An 18,082-nucleotide genomic window follows, 5' to 3' on the forward strand; every position below is an offset into this window, starting at 1 on the left:
TTTATTCATGAATTTCTTCTGGTTATTAGGATACATCTGTCTAGCAAATATGGCTGGCCCAACTTGATCACGTAGGTTTTTGAATAGGACTATATACTGACTATTGATGCTCATGGTTCGACTCTCCTTTCCCTTCGAGAATGCATTTTGCATTATACAAGCTACGCTAAGGTTCCTGTGATGGCTACCCTCCACAAAGAGTTCACACACATCCTTACTATTAGTGACGTCTCTCATTAAATCGTCTAGGATGATTAAACTCGGAAATCTAGAGTCCATGAATGAGTCATCATTCAAATTTTCAGGTAAGCCTTGAACAAACAAAATGTTTTTAATGGTCTGTTGCATTTCACTAAATAATGGCTGCCATCGTTTATAGGACCATATTATCCTCTCTGGTGATGGTGTAATCATAGTCCGTGCTCTCTCCAATAAAGTTTTCATCCAAAACGTCTTACCTGAACCAGTAGGTCCAGCCAGCATCATAGTGAACGGATGATGTAGTATCACATTCTTCGGCGGCGGTGGCGGCGGCGGCGGCGGCGGATATGCATCATTGATCTGCGGATATGGTTGACTGATTCTGTGTTTGTTTCTTTGGTGTCGCAACATGACATCTTTTCTCGAAAATTCTGAACCACAATCTGGACAAGTATTCGACATCTTTGAGAGTTGTTAAAACACGTCCGCTTCCTTCGAATGACATGCAGACGTAGAGTGATTTAAATATTGATTTTCATCCTGATTATATTCTCCAATGTCCATAAGCCAAACTTTGTATCCCATCATCTAGTAAGTATCTTTTATCATCATAAGGGGATAAGCCCAGTTTGTTGATTGATATATTCTATAACGTATGGTCATATGAACGGATCTGTGTCATGGTAGACATGTGGATTTCTTTGTTGAATAAACTTTGTTTATAATGTTCGTGTCTTGTGTCATGTTTGATCACACTCTTCTTTATACCCTTCGCTGTCTTCTTCTCGCAGAGTGTTTTATTCTCCTCATATATCAATGAGTACATCTTTGACTTGAGACCAACAAATTCCTGTATGGGAATACCATGTGTCTCGTCTTTCATCTTTCCTAACACCTTTTTATTTAAAGTGCTATAAAGCCGATGTTCGGGGTTATACTCTGACGTATCAAACAAGTCTCTCACTTCCAACATATCTTGATATATATCATCAGTGTTGACGCTGTAGCATAGCGAGTCGGTGTCTGTAAACAACAGTGTTGCTCTAGATCCATATTTATCTTTCATGTAATTATAATGGAAATCATACATAAGTGTCTTTGACAAATCGAGTATAGTGAATCCCACGTAGATGGGTCTGTTTAAGTATAATCGTTGTTTCAACATATGCACAGCCACCAAGTCGTCGTTGAATATTTTGAAGGCATGAAATGTTGGTTTGCTGATTAATTTTCTGGCCTTTGATTGGTCATTTAAAAGTTTTATATCTGTTCTCTTCCTTAAATTTTCCATCGTCTTTCCAAAGACTGCATTATTCATGAGTTTGAAAAAATCCTTCTCGAACTCATTTGTTGCAAGCTTTCTCTTCTCTGTATTGAAATCAATATATGTCTTTAACCAGGGTCGTTGTTCAAATGTCATGACTCTATGGATCTTTGTAAGTCTCATTCCAAGTGATAAGTAGAGTTTTAAATTTCTGTAATGTACCACGTATTTTTGCTTTGGATGTAAATTTGGTATCAATTTTTCTGTCGATGTTTCCTTTTAAGTTTAAATCATCCAATAGCTTTTCTGCATAGGGTGATAACATATCATTTGTAACTTTTAATTTTTCTGGAGCTAATGGATATTCGTTGTGGTCGTCGTGTAGTTCCTTAGGATATTCTAAATCAACTTCTAATATAAAACCATTTTTACTGTCATCTTCAACGTCACCTATGTGTAGGTTCTCAATTTCAGAATCGTTGAGCCATCTGAAACCTTCAACTGGAAGCGCTTGTGACATGGCCCATCCGTATAGGTTGTTGGCATCTAGGTACATCACGTGATTAATGGGTTGATTTGGATTGTAGTTTGGTACATGTTTATTGTTAGCTTTGGCATGGCGATGGGATATCATTGATATGCCCTCTCTTAAGCCTTTCTCTATAAACAAATGCATGTCTATGTCAGTGAGTAATTCCAACTTGACACCTGTCATTTTCAAGGCAGCGTGCCAGGCTAAACCGGGTGATGTATAAAAATGTGCAGCGTCCAGTCCATAGTAGTTGAGGCAGATCTCCCTGAAATTTTCAAAGACGTCGGCTAATGCAAGAACATCTGATAGTACGTATAGATCGTGATACTGTCCGAGATTCTGTATGTTAAACAATTGCCATACGTGTTGTGCATGTGCATAGTCCAGTGTGGTTATACCTTCTCCCGATAGTGTACTGTAAAAAGATTCAATCGGGGGTAGTTGAGATTCTAAAAACTTTGCCTCGGAATCAAAATACTCGTATGGGTATACTTGTTTTCGCAGAAGCAGGTGTATTTTTTCTTCTTCAAAGTGGCTTGTCATGTGTCGAAATTTGCTAGAACCTTCCTTGGCAAGGTTTTCTACAAGTTTTTGTAAAGATGAAGACATGAACTGGAGCGAGTCTATAAAATCCATACATCCCAATGAAAAAGATATATACTTTTCCATATTATTAGCAATGCAATTCAGCTTTTTCCCTTCAACTTTTCCAATAGCTTGCATTATTAAATGGCTATCGTATCCTCTAAGGTTATGAAACACAACTGGAATTCGACCCGTAAACTTGTAATTAATATTACAGTCGTTATGAGCAGCCCCTCGAAATTTTCCAGTCACGTGACAATGATCTCGAACTTTTATGTCTGCTAATTTCTTTTTACATATGTGACACAGGGTTGCCTTCTTAAAGGATTGCCAATCACTCCCAGTCATGATCATGGGTTCGCAATGCTTAAATCGTTGTTCTATTTCTTCCTGTTCTTTTATCATGCACTCCACAAATTTATCAGTAGCATCACCACCCCGATAAACTACTGGTTCATTTGATGTTTCAGGTGTCAGACCTACCACTTTGTAAGCAAAGCCACACGGTATGTGTTTGGTAGTCTTTTTCGTCTTCTGATCACATTCTTTACTATCAACTATTGGTTCTTGAAGGCACTCAAAATCTGCATAAATAACGTATGGAACCTTAAGCTGTTTACGAATGTCCTTATAATGTAACCACTTGTTGTCTTCAGTTGGTAGTTCAATTTTTTGGGGTCCATGGGTCTGGCAGTATGGTAGGTGGTTGCTTAATATTCTTTCTTTGGTAAATCCGTGTAAGCAGTATGGACAGTGAAAATGTCGTGCGCGATGGCTATGCTGGTCCCCTAATAACCGATTGAGATCCTTAATCCAGCAGAAATGTGACTTCTTGTTGTCCGATATCATGAGTAGATTAACATGCTGTTCAAATCGATGTTTTGAAATGTGTATAGGGAATACTTCGCCTTTGTTAAACCCAAACACGTTGATAGATATTGTATTCTGTTTTTCGAACTTGGGTATGTCGGCTAATTTCACAGGAAACATGATGGTATCAAACTTTAAACTTGAAGTGTGTTCCTTGTATTTCCAAACTCTCTCTGCATCACGTTTTGCTGGGTTCAATGCTGCCAAAATCGACCACATGAAACATTTGCTGTCTCTATTTTTGACATTGATAATGGCATGTTTTGATCTGAGTTTAATTGGAAGTGGAATATAACTTGAGCCTTTTAAGGGTCTGTACCGTGCCATGTGTATGGTAAGATTTACCACTTTATCCACCGTCCAATTGCTTCCTTGTCTCTGATATTCGATGAAAGATGTATACATCTTTTTAATAGATTCCTTTAATCCGGCTTCGATATCCTCCAATTTTAAACTGGTCTGGCATTTCCCCCGGAAATGCGGCTCTGCAGTTTCTATGGCATCTTCTTTTCGTCTGCTCATTTTAACCTTCATGGATAGATACCACTTCAATCCACCTCTTTCTTTAATTTTACGCTTGATGACATCTTTAACATCATCATACTGGCTTTTCAGGAATGACATTGGATCAAATTTATTCAATCCTTTTGCATCGATCGAATGTGTTTCAACGGTTCCATTGAGCGCTTTGAAGTTGCATGGATCGGTCTTTTCATTTGTTTCTGTACTAGTCGTAGTAACACCAGCACCATTTTGGACTGGTTGTTTATCATGGTTTCGCTTATGGCGTTGGTAGTTGTCTTTTCTTGAAAATACTACATCGCAGGTTGGGCAATGCCATTTCGTTCCAGTATGAACCGATCTCTTATGGCGCATCAAACTCTCTTTATGGGAAAACGATTTTCCGCATACACCACATTTAATTGGAGATTTTGCCATCTTTATTTTTTTCGATGCTGGTTCCATCTTTTTTCTTCTTTTTTTTTTTTCTTCTGAAAAGTGAAAGTGTATTCAATATAGGCATTTTTATTCTTATTATTCCTTATAATATGATACGGACAACCAGTTATTATTCATATCAAAGGAGCCTATCGCCACTGGTACTCGCCCACGGGTCGGAAAAACGACTCCTCAGTCTACCGACCGTATGGGTTCCCAGTCTTGATACTGATATGAATAACGATCTGATTGATATTCAAGAATGTTTGACTAAGGCTTTCGCCAAAGTAGTCACCGCCCGTCAACATTTCCATCACTGGAAACAGAGCTGCTCTCGCAGTTAAGCAAGACTGCAAAGGTTTTGGTCGGAGAGGTCTTCCTGACTATAGCGGGGCATGCCACATGACACTTCCTCTCCATTGTTAGCTAAATGACACTGCCCTAAGTCAGTACACCTTACCAGTGCAGGAGACTACTTCAAACTTTCGAGAACTCAAAATTGAAATACAACCTCCCCCTTTTATTTCTTTATTCTAAAGATATGCATCTGTTAATTCCATTTAATTGTTATTCATAAAATAAGTTTGAAATTTAAAAAACTAAATTATCAAGAAAACTTTAACTTATATCATATAATCCTTTACTATTCAATTTTAAAAAATGTTTAAAATAAACAAATTATTAGCCATGCCAAACCTTTAAATCCTTTAGATACTGCTAATGTAAACTTGATTTCACCTTTAGAGTGTCATCGATAAGACTGTGCTATCCCCGCAATTCACAGCGTTTATATAGCAGAAATTTCATAAATTGTGGAAATTCCGTAATTTACGTAATCTGATTGGTTAATTTCAAATCCGGCAAATTTTTTCGATCGATTATCAGTTCAGTCTAATTTACCTGTTGGATCGATCAGACGTATTTTTCTTTGCTATCAGGCAAATTTATATTTTCTGAAGTCTGATGTAACATGTGTAATACAGAATAATTTGAAATAAAAGTATTTATTAATGAATAAATTTATCAAAAATTAATATTACTTAAAAGTTTAAGTACAGCCTAATAAAAAAAAAGTGGAAATAATCATTATCTGATAAGATTTACTTGACATGTTTACATTAATGGTCATTCACCCATGTACTTAATCATACCAGGTTATTGGGGATCAACAGAAACTGTTGAAATGTATTGTTTATCAGTTTGGCATTTTTATAGTAAAAGGATTTCAGTTGAAAAGTGAATATGATCGAGGAAATAATAAAATAAGTTTTCAATTTATACTACTGAGTAAAATATATGATTATAACGGAGGGATTATTGTTGGATATTAAACAAAAGACGTATTTATATAACAGTATGTTATATCATCAAACACATTAAAATTAACTACCGGATAAATCTCATCTGTGTAAGAATAATACTATTCAATTCAATTAATATTATGATTTACTTATTTCAAAAGACTGCATAACGCGACAATGTCAAGTAATATTTTCAACATGGCGACTACATTAAATCGGATTATTGACAAGTCCAAACTTGATTATGACACAGATAAGTTTATGAACGCTTTCAGTGATTTAGTACAGTGTTAATTCAAGATAAAATGCTTTTAAACATTTCAAACATAAATATTAAAATACATTATACTAAATAGTGTCAATAATATAACGATTTAATGATTTCAAAAGACCGAAGCAATTTTTCAATAGGGCAGATTTATTGACACGTATCAACATGTTAAAGGTCATTACGTACACTACTGGAAAGTTTAAACACGATTTCAATATTGATTTAATAATCAGAGATAAATAGCCGTAGGTGAATAAATAATACCAGAGACATTTAATACAATAATGATCTGTTAATACTGAGGTGGGGTTTTCCTGTGTATCTATTTATAGACTGGGAATTTTCATCAACTATAAAGAAAATATATATTTATACTTATTCAATAACGCTTATTAATTAGCCGTAATTAATAACACTTAATAATGACCTTATATTCCAAAGTAATTAATTTAATTAATTAGTGTCATCAAACTTAAATTGACGTCATAAAAATTAGCCTCACATCGGGAGGCTACCTCTCAGGAGGCTACCTTTTTCCCATAGGGTTAACATTAGACAAAAGTCGCCAGAACCCCCACTTTCCCCACTACTTCGTTACATGTGACCAGTCCCGTTGGTATAGAAAGTCCATAGTATAAGTAATTAAATCCTTAAACTGAAGTGTATAAGTACATAAAACGTAACCTGATTTGTATAAGTAACTAATACGTAGTGTGCGCTCACGTATGGATGTTAAAAGCCGTAAGTGCGTTCTCAGAAAAATCATCATAAACGGATAAGTTGCATAAGTTGCATAAAAATATTAGGTTCGTAATGTACTTCAATCCTATCCAGTAATTGTAATAAGAGTGTGACAGGGTTTAAGATATACATAGAAATATATTAAACAATACGATATAACATTACTATCAATTACATATGTATGCTTAATGTCCGTAATGTATATCAGTCCTAACCCGTAATTGTATTACGAGTTCGATCCGTATTACATTTTTCAATAATATCTAAACCTCATTCTAGCCGGTGGAAAAAAAAAACCATTTAAGGTTAAACCTAAGAAAAACAATTCTGGCCGCAGACTACGGGGCACCGAATGGGACTCTTGTGGTTTTGTACTCAAAATTCAATTTTGTACGGACAAAAGTGACTTTTGTTCAACAAAAATGAGTTCAGTTTAACAAAATTTGTATCATACTACAAATTTAAAATTTTGTCATACAAAATTATCTATCAGCGGACAAAAGTCACTTTTGTCGGGACAAAATTCATTTTTGTTACACAGACTTGACTTTTGTTACCTAATTTGAAAATTGGGGGACAAAATTCAATTTTGTATTCAAATAAGTTTAGTTTGGTTCCTGTGAACTAATTTGCATACAAAATCGACTTTTGTTACACAAAATTGACTTTTGTGAGACAAAATTGACAAAATTGACTTTTGTGAGACAACATTGACCAATGTGATCACAAAAATTGACAAAATTGACCAATGTGAGACAAAATTGACTTTTGTCTCAACAAAATTGACAAAATTGAAATTTGTCTCAACAAAATTGATTTTTGTCTCACTACAGTCAATTTTGTCGTCACAAAAATGAATTTTGTCTCAACAAAATTGACTTTTGTCTCAACAAAATTGACAAAATTAACTTTTGTCTCAACAAAATTGACAAAATTGACTTTTGTCTCAACAAAATTAACGAAATTGACTTTTGTCTCAATAAAATTGACAAAATTGACTTTTGTCTCAACAAAATTGACTAAATTGACTTTTGTCTCAACAAAATTAACAAAATTGACTTTTGTCTCAACAAAATAGACAAAATTGAATTTTGTCTCACAAAAGTCAAATTGAATCTTACCTCACACAATTGACTTTTGTGATTTAATTTCCATATCTGTAACAAAAGTCAATTTTGTATGCAAATATATTTGCATACCTTTTAGACAAAATTGACTTTTGTCATGACAAATATGAATTTTGTCTACAAAAATGAATTTTGTCATGACAAAAATGAATTTTGTCTACACAAATGAATTTTGTCATCACAAAATTGAAGTTCTCACAAAACAAGTCTGTAGCACATAGTTTTGTAAGACAAAAATGATTTTTTTTTGACAGAATTGAATTTTGTACAAAACCACAAGAGTCCCATTCGGCGCCCCGTACAGATCACCATTATTCTTCCGGCGCTTTTTTGATAAAAGTAAAATTGAATTAACAAAATTTGCACCGCTTCAAACATGAAACTATTTTAACTGCTTATAAAACATAAATATTTTAATAAAAATATGCTTGTCTCAGGACAATTTTTCACCAGGCAATCATGGGTAGGATTTGAATCGAGTATAAATGACGAGTCTCAAATGACGTAGGCTTATTTTTTCTATCCTACCGTTCATTTCGTTCAAATCACTACTAGAATGGTTTACTTTTATAATTTGTAATCTGGATGGAGAGCTGTCTCATTGTCACTCATACCACATCTTCTTATATTTTTTCACATTAAATAAAAAAAAATCACATTTTAAAAAGCTTTCTTACAAAAAATAAAATTATAAAAATACTTAACTCCGAGGAATATTCAAAACGGAAATTGTGTCCTTAACCAAATGGCATAATCAAATGATTAAACACATCAAACGATTGGACGACACTTCTCATATTCATGACTTGTTACAGGCATTTTCATAGTGTAAAAAATGATGGATTGAACCTGGTTTAGAGAGCTGAACATCTCACTTGTATGACAGTCTTGTCAAATTTCATGATATTGATAACGATGCGTGAACAAAAAAGACACAATAGGCAAACATTTAAAAAAAATACTCAACCCACTAAAAACTGAAGATGATTTTAGATGATTCGGAAGGGTAAACAAATCCTGCTCCATCTGTGGCGCCCATCGTGTTGCTCATAATATTACAAAGCCGGTAAATAATTGATCAACCAACTCATGATGGCTTTGGTAAAATCTAAGAAGTGATGATTTAAACTTCACCATTTGGAACTCTTGGTTCAAAATTGAAAAAAGGTCACAAATTTCTCCTTGCTTTATATTTAACACCTCTCTCAGCAAGCCAAAATTGTAATGATTTACAAAAAAGAGAAACTACCATCCTCCACATACATGGCCAAGAAAACACTGATATATAATTTCCTATTCAGATGAATTAATAATTAGAATAAAAAAAGTTCTATGGTTGACGTATTAGCTATTTTAAGCAACTTGTTCTAATATTAACAAGTGAATGTACAGTTAAGAGCAGTTGGGACCACTCTTACAAAAAGTGAAGCTATTGCAAATTGTTCTTGGTACACCCTAAGTTGCTAAGTTCGTTTTAAGAACACTTAATAGGATACTACAGATACAGTTAAGTCGGCTTCATATCTTGACTTACATCTAGAAATTGACAATAAGGGTTGGTTGAAGACAAAACTTTACGACAAAAGAGATGATTTCAGCTTTCCAATTGTGAACTTTCCATTTCTAAGTAGCAACATTCCAGCAGCACCTGCATACGGGGTATACATCTCCCAATTGATACGATATTCCCGTGCTTGCATTTTCTATCATGATTTTCTTGATAGAGGGTTACTGCTCACAAGGAAGCTATTGAACCAAGAGTTCCAAATGGTGAAGTTGAAATCATCCCTTCGTAAATTTTACGGACGCCATCACGAGTTGGTTGACCGTTATGGAATAACCGTTTCACAAATGATATCGAATATGTTCCTTACTTCGTAACTACAATCCCCTTCCCTTTCATGAATTTGACCTACCGAATTAGACTATTTACCGGATTTGTAATCACATAAGCAACACGACGGGTGCCGCATGTGGAGCAGGATCTGCTTACCCTTCCGGAGCACCTGAGATCACCCCTAGTTTTTGGTGGGGTTCGCGTTGTTTATTCTTTAGTTTTCTATGTTGTGTCATGTGTACTATTGTTTTTCTGTTTGTCTTTTTCATTTTTAGCCATGGCGTTGTCAGTTTGTTTTGGATTTACGAGTTTGACTTTCCCTTTGGTATCTTTCGTCCCTCTTTTAATAACTGACCAAAATTTAAGAATGATTTTGTGTTACCGGAATTAGTAAGAATGCTTTAAGGTAGACGTAAGAATCGTTCTTAAATCATGCACGTTTTCAAAACATTAAGGGCTGTCAATCATTCTAAGATAGGTCTGAGGTAGGGTCATGTTACATTCTTAAATCTTAAGACGCCCTTTAACGTTCGTAAGAGATACGAATGCTTCTTGTTACCGGCCCCTGATCAATTTAAAAAACATAAACTCAATTTAGATTGTCCATAGTTTAGTGCAGTTACCATCTAATAACATCCAATGACAGCAGCACACGATATTATGTCGAGCAACTGAAATGTACGGTATTTATTAAGAAATGGATTGTTTGGTCTTTTTCCAACCACCAAACCGGAAGATGACGTGATAAAATGTTCGAGGCATTTTTCGTGTCAAACCTTAGTCTGATAATCAACGTCGGTTCATTGAGGACCATTCAAATATGATTTATCAACTAATAGATATTCACAATTAGTTTTGTATTATAAATAATATTTCACAAATGATATCAGATATGTTCCTTACGTCGTAACTACAATCCCTTCTCTGTTCATGACTGTGACCTACAGATTTACACTTTTATACCGGGTTTGTAATTACATGAGTTACACGAAGGGTGCCACATGTGGAGCAGGATCTGCTTACCCCTCCGGAGCAGCTGAGATCACCCCCAGTTTTTGGTGGGGTTCGTGTTGCTTAGTCTTTAGTTTTCTATATTGTGTCATGTGTACTTTTTACCGGGTTTGTAATAACATGAGCAGCACGACGGGTGCCACATTTGGAACAGGATCTGATTACCCCTCCGGAGCACCAGAATGATCACCTCCAGTTTTTGGTGGGGTTCGTGTTGCTAAGTCTTTAGTTTTCTATAATGTGTCATGTGGACTTTTTACCGGGTTTGTAATATTATGAGCAACACGACGGAGTGCCACATGTGGAGCAGGATCTGTTAACCGTTCCTGAGCACCTGAGATCACTCCCAGTTTTAAGTGGGGTTCTTGTTGATTAGTCTTAAGTTTTCTATAATGTGTTATGTGTACTAATATTTGTCTGTTTTTATGCCCCACTACGATAGTAGAGGGGCATTATGTTTTCTGGTCTGTGCGTCCGTTCGTCTGTCCGTCCGTTCGTTCGTCCGTCTTTCCTGCTTCTGATTAAAGTTTTTGGTCAAGGTAGTTTTTGATGAAACTGAAGTCCAATCAACTTGAAACTTAGTACATATGTTCTTATTGATATTATCTTTCTAATTTTAAAGCCATATTATACTTTTGACCCCAATTTCACGGTCCACTAAACATAAAAAATGAAAGTGTGAGTTTCAGGTTAAAGTTTTGGTCAAGGTAGTTTTTGAGGATGTTGAAGTCCAATCAACTCGAAACTTAGTACACATTTCCCCTATGGTATGATCTTTCTAATTTAATGCCACATTAGACTTTTTACCCAATTTCACGGTCCATTGAACATGGAAAATTATAGTGCGAGTGGGGCATCCGTGTAATTTGGACACATTCTTGTTTCTTTTTATTTTAGCCATGTCGTTGTCAGTTTATTTTCAATCTATGAGTTTGACTGTACCTTGGGTATCTTTCGCCCCTCTTTTAAACCTTATTGTCCATTCCTTATTCCTTATGTCCACCTTATTGTTATTCATTATAATTCAGTTCCGTATCAACGTTATATCCTTATTAACATTATTGCCTCCAAAATATATTGGATGCTGTCCCTGGAAAACAGAAGCTCAGCGGATACATAATTCTATTATAAGAAGCATATTATATTTGTAGTTGTTGTGTCGCTTATTTTCACCAAATGGTCGAAGTCTATGTCTGAAGCCATAACGAATTACTGGAATTACAATCAAAACTATCAAACTTTTCAACCTAAAAATAGATCAAAAACAGCAAAAAATCAAACAACATGATATACATTGTAACATATACATATTAATTACATTTTAGGATTATATCTTTTATTTTAATTGTGAGTGGGTGGTTATCTTTTGAGAGAACATTTGTTAATTCATACGGAACACAAATACCTACGCCTTCTCTCTGTGGTAGCGTAGGAAAGAAAGAATGAATGACGTCACAGTGATCAAGGTTAAAATAATCAATTCCACTACGTGTACAAAGCATTACAATCAAGTTTTGTAATAGTCAGCTAAACAGTTTGAGAGAAATTTAGTATTAAGATAAACGATAGCTACAGCAATTTGTAAAGAATGTCTTAAAAAAAATCCAATTCATGCCGCATCATGAAAGAGTATAGTGCGGACCAATAAACTCACTATTAAATGATCAAATGTTCATCTAATCTTCAAAAAAATAAACAATTGAATATAATACAAAAAATGATTATAAAATGATAAACACCGCTGATGTACTTCTTTGTTTTCATTATGAGGTATTTTTATATACATGTACCTCTCTCATTCTAAAGGAGTAGGTCCGGTAAGGGCTGATTTTGGCATAAAATTTCAGGTTCATCCAACAAAATATTTTGGACACTTTTAAACACTTTAGTATCTACTTCAATTGATTCAATTAGTTTATGTGAAAGATTTTAACTGATTAAGTCATTAAAACTTTCCAATTCAAGCTTCAATATAAAAAATCTATCAAGTATGCAAAAAAAATCGTCACTTTTCAGATATATTTTTGTAAAAAATGAAAGTGGCCGCATCCGTGTTCATCCTCAACCTTTCTTTATGTGATGTATTATCATCATATAAAACTTACATTTCAATAAAATGAATAAATTTAGTTTTTTTTAGTTTGTTTTTTTTTTTGGGGGGGGGGGGGGGATTTGTTACGATAAAAAATGTCCTGCATTTTTTTACTTGTAATCTGTCCTACATTTTTTACTTTCTATTCAATCCTACCTTTTTAATATGCTTACCTGGCCCAAAGGAACAAAAGAGCTTTTCTCATCACTTGCATCGTCCGTCGTCTGTTAAATATTACAAAAATCTTCTTCTCTGAAACTACTGGGGCAATATCAACCAAACTTGTTCATCATCATCAGTGGGGTATTTAATTCAAGTTATGATAATGTATTCGATGACCTGGCCTGTTACCAAGATGGTCGCCATGGCTAAAAAAAGAACATAAGGGTAAAATGTAGATTTTGGTTTATGTCTATAAAAAGGGAGAAAAGCATTTAGAGCAAGTATGACGGGGTCAAATTGTTTATCAGGTCGAGAATTTATCTGCCCTACAATTTTTAGACATATTAGACATTCCGTTCTTGTGTTGCTGTCCCTAAATTGGAAATTTTAAGAACAAATTGCAGTTTTTTGTTGTAATCTTAAAAATTATCACAGATAGAGATAAACTGTTAACATAAATAATGTTCAGCAAAATAATGATATCTTGAAATAAGTCAAAATGACCATAATGGTTAATTGACCACGTGAGGAGTTATTATTGCCCTTTCAAGTCAATGTTTAACAATTTTTTGCAATTTTTTGTAATCTCACAAAAATCTTCTTCTCTGAAACTACTGAGCAAAATGTAACAAAACTTATTCACAATCATTATTATGGTTTCTCGTCTAATAAAAAAGATGATAGCGCCTGTCAACCAACATGGCCTCGGTGGCTACTAGTATATATAAAGAGAACATAGGGGTAAAATGCAGTTTTGGGCCTTTACCTCTGAAACTAAAGCATTTAGAGCAAGTTGGACCAGAAGTTAACATGTTTATTATACATGTAGGTTGATATCTATCTGTCCTGAAATTTGAATCAAACAACCTGTTGTTAGGCTGCAGCACCTGAATTTTAAGGAAATTTTGCATTTTTTTTTTTGGTTTTTACCTTGAATGTTAATATAGATAGAAATAAAACTGAAAACAGCAATAATTATAAGGTTCAGCAAAGTAAGGTCTTCAAATAGGTCAACATAATCAAAATGGTTTATTGACCCCAAAAGGAGATGTTGCCCTCCAAAGTAAATTTGAACAATTTTTCATAATTGTTTTGTAATCTTTTACAAAAGACTTCTCAAACTAAAGCAAAATTATAACGGTTGCATGTTTCATGTATCAATATAGTACATAAAATAGCAGGTGAGCGACACAGGCTCCTTGAAACCGCTAGTTAAGTAAAGTTTATCCTACCTTTTTTATATAATTTGTCAATCTGCATTCTTTGGCAAAGTCACGGTCTCATCCTGCCTATTTTTTTGTACCCAAAATTGCAGTCTTGCTTTTCTTCAAATTTCATCATTGCCATGTTTTTAAGAGGCTTGGGGTAACTTTTTAAAACTGTTTTAAGGGACCAAATAAAAATAGCGAGATATTATGGGGGTGAGTCAGGACAATTTTATATGCTTCGCTTAATTTTTGGAACATTTTTGGACTCCGGGAGTGCCCAAAAGGAAGCTTTGAATCAAACATATATGTAGGACTATCATCACATAAGAACGTCCATTTTAAACCTGTTAAATTGTGATCTGACACATGGCAACACACGGTTCTATTAGCACTTTTTAAATCCACTTTTGCAAGAAAACTATTAGGTTTGATGAGCTTTAAAGCGTGACGCATATCCATATAAGCACAATTAGTATCACTAGTATACGAATTTAAGGAAATTCCGATCGGTTGACTCGCGTCGTGTATCAAACGAATATCTCCATTTGGCTTCGGCACGGTCCCTAATGAACTCACAATTGTCGGAATAGATTTTGTTACGATATAATTTCCTAATTCTATCTCTTTCTTAATTTGATTTTCAACTTTTGACCTGTATCTGAAAGGGGACGAATAGTTTTCTCTATTAACCGGATAATGCGGACCAAATTTTATACACAAATGAAAACCATTTTTTACTACATCTAAAATATATTCACGGTCTATTATGTCAATAGGCAAAAGACGACCCCAAGCCTCAAAATGCAAACAATTAATGGTAGAGGTCGCCTTTATATTCACGACTATTCCCGATTTTGAGGCAGTTCCAAGTTTTGTGGCTTATTTGTGGGTTGAGAATGACCGTTAAGCGCCGAATGCGCATTAGAGAAGAAAATCGAACATCTATGCATCATTCTGCAATCCGATCGAAAACAAGAATTCGAATTAAAATTTCGACAAATTCTCTCCCATCTGGTAAAAACGGATGGGCGTCAAGTTGGTTACCTATTCCCTATTCCCTATTCGTTACCTATTCCCTATTCCCTATTCGTTACCTATTCCCTATTCCCTATTCGTTACCTATTCGTTACCTATTCCCTATTCCCTATTCGTTGCCTATTCGTTACCTATTCCCTATTCCCTATTCGTTGCCTATTCGTTACCTATTCCCTATTCCCTATCCGTTGCCTATTCCCTATTCCCTATTCGTTGCCTATTCGTTACCTATTCCCTATTCCCTATTCGTTACCTATTCCCTATTCCCTATTCGTTGCCTATTCGTTACCTATTCCCTATTCCATATTCGTTGCCTATTCGTTACCTATTCCCTATTCCCTATTCGTTACCTATTCCCTATTCCCTATTCGTTACCTATTCGTTACTTATTTGATTTTTAATATCCTTCCCCTTTTAATTATGGCATGGAATAGTTTAATACGGCACAATTTTGAAAAAAATCAGTTTTTGGTTTTTGGTGAACTGTTTGGATATGCTTCAACTCAGAATCATCATATTTTAAAACAATGTAAGTGCCCACTATATACAGGTGTTGGATGATTTTGGCGATCATTGGAACTATTATGTTGCTTTGGAAACTACACCAAAATATTCAAAATTCTCCAAATGCTCAAAACTTCATAAAACTTCACAGTAATGATGAGCAACATTGGTAGATGTGACATTTCGAGTTGGAATTTCCAAAAAAAGGTCCTGTTACCATGGAAACAATGCAAAAAGGTCCTAAATTTAAAAAATAAGAATTTTCAGCAAACTGGATGAAACTTTACAGGAATGGTAACTGGCATAGGTAAAGTTGGATTATGAAGTTGGAATTTTCAAAATGGCCGCCGTAACCATGGAAACAGGAAAAATATCAAAAATTTTAAAATTTTCATTTATACCCTATTAGCGCGCATGTACCCGTTCCAGCGCTCGGTTAATACCCTGTTACCTATTCGTTACCTATTCGTTACTTATTCACTTAAATAAAACGTTTGTTGTACGTTGCACCTTTTAGAAAGGAATTTTCAAATGTGTCCGTGTCTCTGGTGGTAAAAATGTGTTCTTAGAGATGAAAATACCCTATTAGCACGCATGTACCCGTTCCAGCGCTCGGTTAATACCCTGTTACCTATTCGTTACCTATTCGTTACCTATTCACTTATGATACGTTTGTTGTACGTTGCACCTTTGAGAAAAGGATTTTCTATTAAATTCATATCTCTAGTGGTAATAATGTGTTCTTATAGATGAAATACCCCTATTACCGCGTATGTACCCGTTCCAGCGCTCAGTAATTACCCTGTTACCTATTCGTTACCTATTCGTTACCTATTCACTTATAATACGTTTGTTGTACGTTGCACCTTTTAGAAAAGAATTTTCAATTGTGTCCGTGTCTCTGGTGGTAAAAATGTGTTCTTAAAGATGAAAATACCCTATTAGCACGCATGTACCCGTCCAAATGCTCGGTTAATACCCTGTTACCTATTCGTTACCTATTCACTTATGATACGTTTGTTGTATGTTGCACCTTTGAGAAAAAGGATTTTCTATTAAATTCATATCTCTAGTGGTAATAATGTGTTCTTATAGATGAAATACCCCTATTAGCGCGTATGTATCCGTTCCAGCGCTCAGGTAGCAATACACAGTTAGAAGTTTAGTTTCGCATTATGGCCCCTGTGAATATTTTAAATATGAAAGTTTTTGTACAATAAAATTGATTTTTAGATAATTGAAGAATAATATAGCCTTCTTAGTGGGTTTATATGAACATTTAGATTGATTTTAACATGTTTTATAGGCCATTTCAATGATTGACAGTCCGTATTTTCCTATCCGTACCGTTCATAGGTCCATAAATTATTGTAGTGTTTATCAACAAAGATTTTGCGCTCGATCTTTTTAATTCAATTTTATGGAAAAACGAGCAGGAAGACATATGATTTTTTTTGGACCACTTGATAGATATAAACCTATGGATTCAGGAAAGGTATCACTGTAATTCATTGAAATTTTCCTTTAGACCAAATTTTGGAGACTTTTGTGACATGTTCACCCCCCTTTTTTGCTATATTTTGTATCTAAGAAATGCAGATTGTTGCCATGGTTACACCCAAAAGGGATTATATTTCACCCTTATGACCATTAGAAATCAAATCTATGGAAGATTATCTTTCTACAAGTATATACATGCATAACACACATATAAAGCCTTCTTTGTTAGACAGGAGGGGAAAGGGGGTGTTTAAAAATTATGAGTGTCAATTTTAGGTTTTTTTCCTAACTGTGTATTGCTACCTCAGTTAATACCCTGTTTCTTATTCATTCCTTATTTGCTTTTTATGCACGAGGTATACGTTGCACCTTGAAATAAATCGTTTTCTAATTGTGTTCATGTCTCTGGTGGTAACAATGTGTTCTTAGAGATGAAATGACCCTATTAGCGCGCATGTACCTGTTCGAGCGCTCGGTTAATATCCTGTGACCTTTTCGTTACCTTTTCGTTACATATTCACTTATAATACGTTTGTTGTACATTGCACCTTTTAGAAAAGGATTTTCAATTGTGTCCACGTCTCTGGTGGTAACAATGTGTTCTTAGAGATGAAATAACCCTATTAGCGCGCATGTACCTGTTCTAGCGCTCGGTTAATTCCCTGTTACCTATTCGTTACCTATTCACTTATATTACGTTTGCTTTTAGAAAAGGATTTTCAATTAAATTCATATCGCTGGTGGTAATAATGTGTTCTTTTAGATTTAATACCCCTATTAGAGCGCATGTACCCATTCCAGCGCTCGGTTAATACCCTGTTACCTATTTGTTACCTATTCGTTACCTATTAACGTATAATACGTTTGTTGTACATTGCAACTTTTAGAAAAGGATTTTCAAT

General features: G+C 34.7%; 2 protein-coding genes across 2 annotated transcripts; both read right to left on the bottom strand.

Annotated features, from left to right (window-relative positions):
• Positions 1-847: 847 nt before the first annotated feature.
• Positions 848-1,621, bottom strand: LOC134717661 (uncharacterized). The gene has a single exon (XM_063580158.1). The coding sequence runs from the start codon at positions 1,619-1,621 to the stop codon at positions 848-850; it is 774 nt and encodes a 257-aa protein (XP_063436228.1).
• Positions 1,622-1,625: 4 nt separating this feature from the next.
• Positions 1,626-4,391, bottom strand: LOC134717662 (uncharacterized). The gene has a single exon (XM_063580159.1). The coding sequence runs from the start codon at positions 4,389-4,391 to the stop codon at positions 1,626-1,628; it is 2,766 nt and encodes a 921-aa protein (XP_063436229.1).
• Between the last annotated feature and the right edge of the window lie 13,691 nt (positions 4,392-18,082).

Source organism: Mytilus trossulus, chromosome 5 (assembly GCF_036588685.1).
Source record: "Mytilus trossulus isolate FHL-02 chromosome 5, PNRI_Mtr1.1.1.hap1, whole genome shotgun sequence".
Lineage (NCBI taxonomy): Eukaryota > Metazoa > Mollusca > Bivalvia > Mytilida > Mytilidae > Mytilus > Mytilus trossulus.

What these genes read in the sequence shown, in the direction of transcription:
- LOC134717661 (XM_063580158.1), bottom strand. Translation starts at nt 1,621, where the DNA reads ATGACATTTGAACAACGACCCTGGTTAAAGACATATATTGATTTCAAT.
- LOC134717662 (XM_063580159.1), bottom strand. Translation starts at nt 4,391, where the DNA reads ATGGCAAAATCTCCAATTAAATGTGGTGTATGCGGAAAATCGTTTTCC.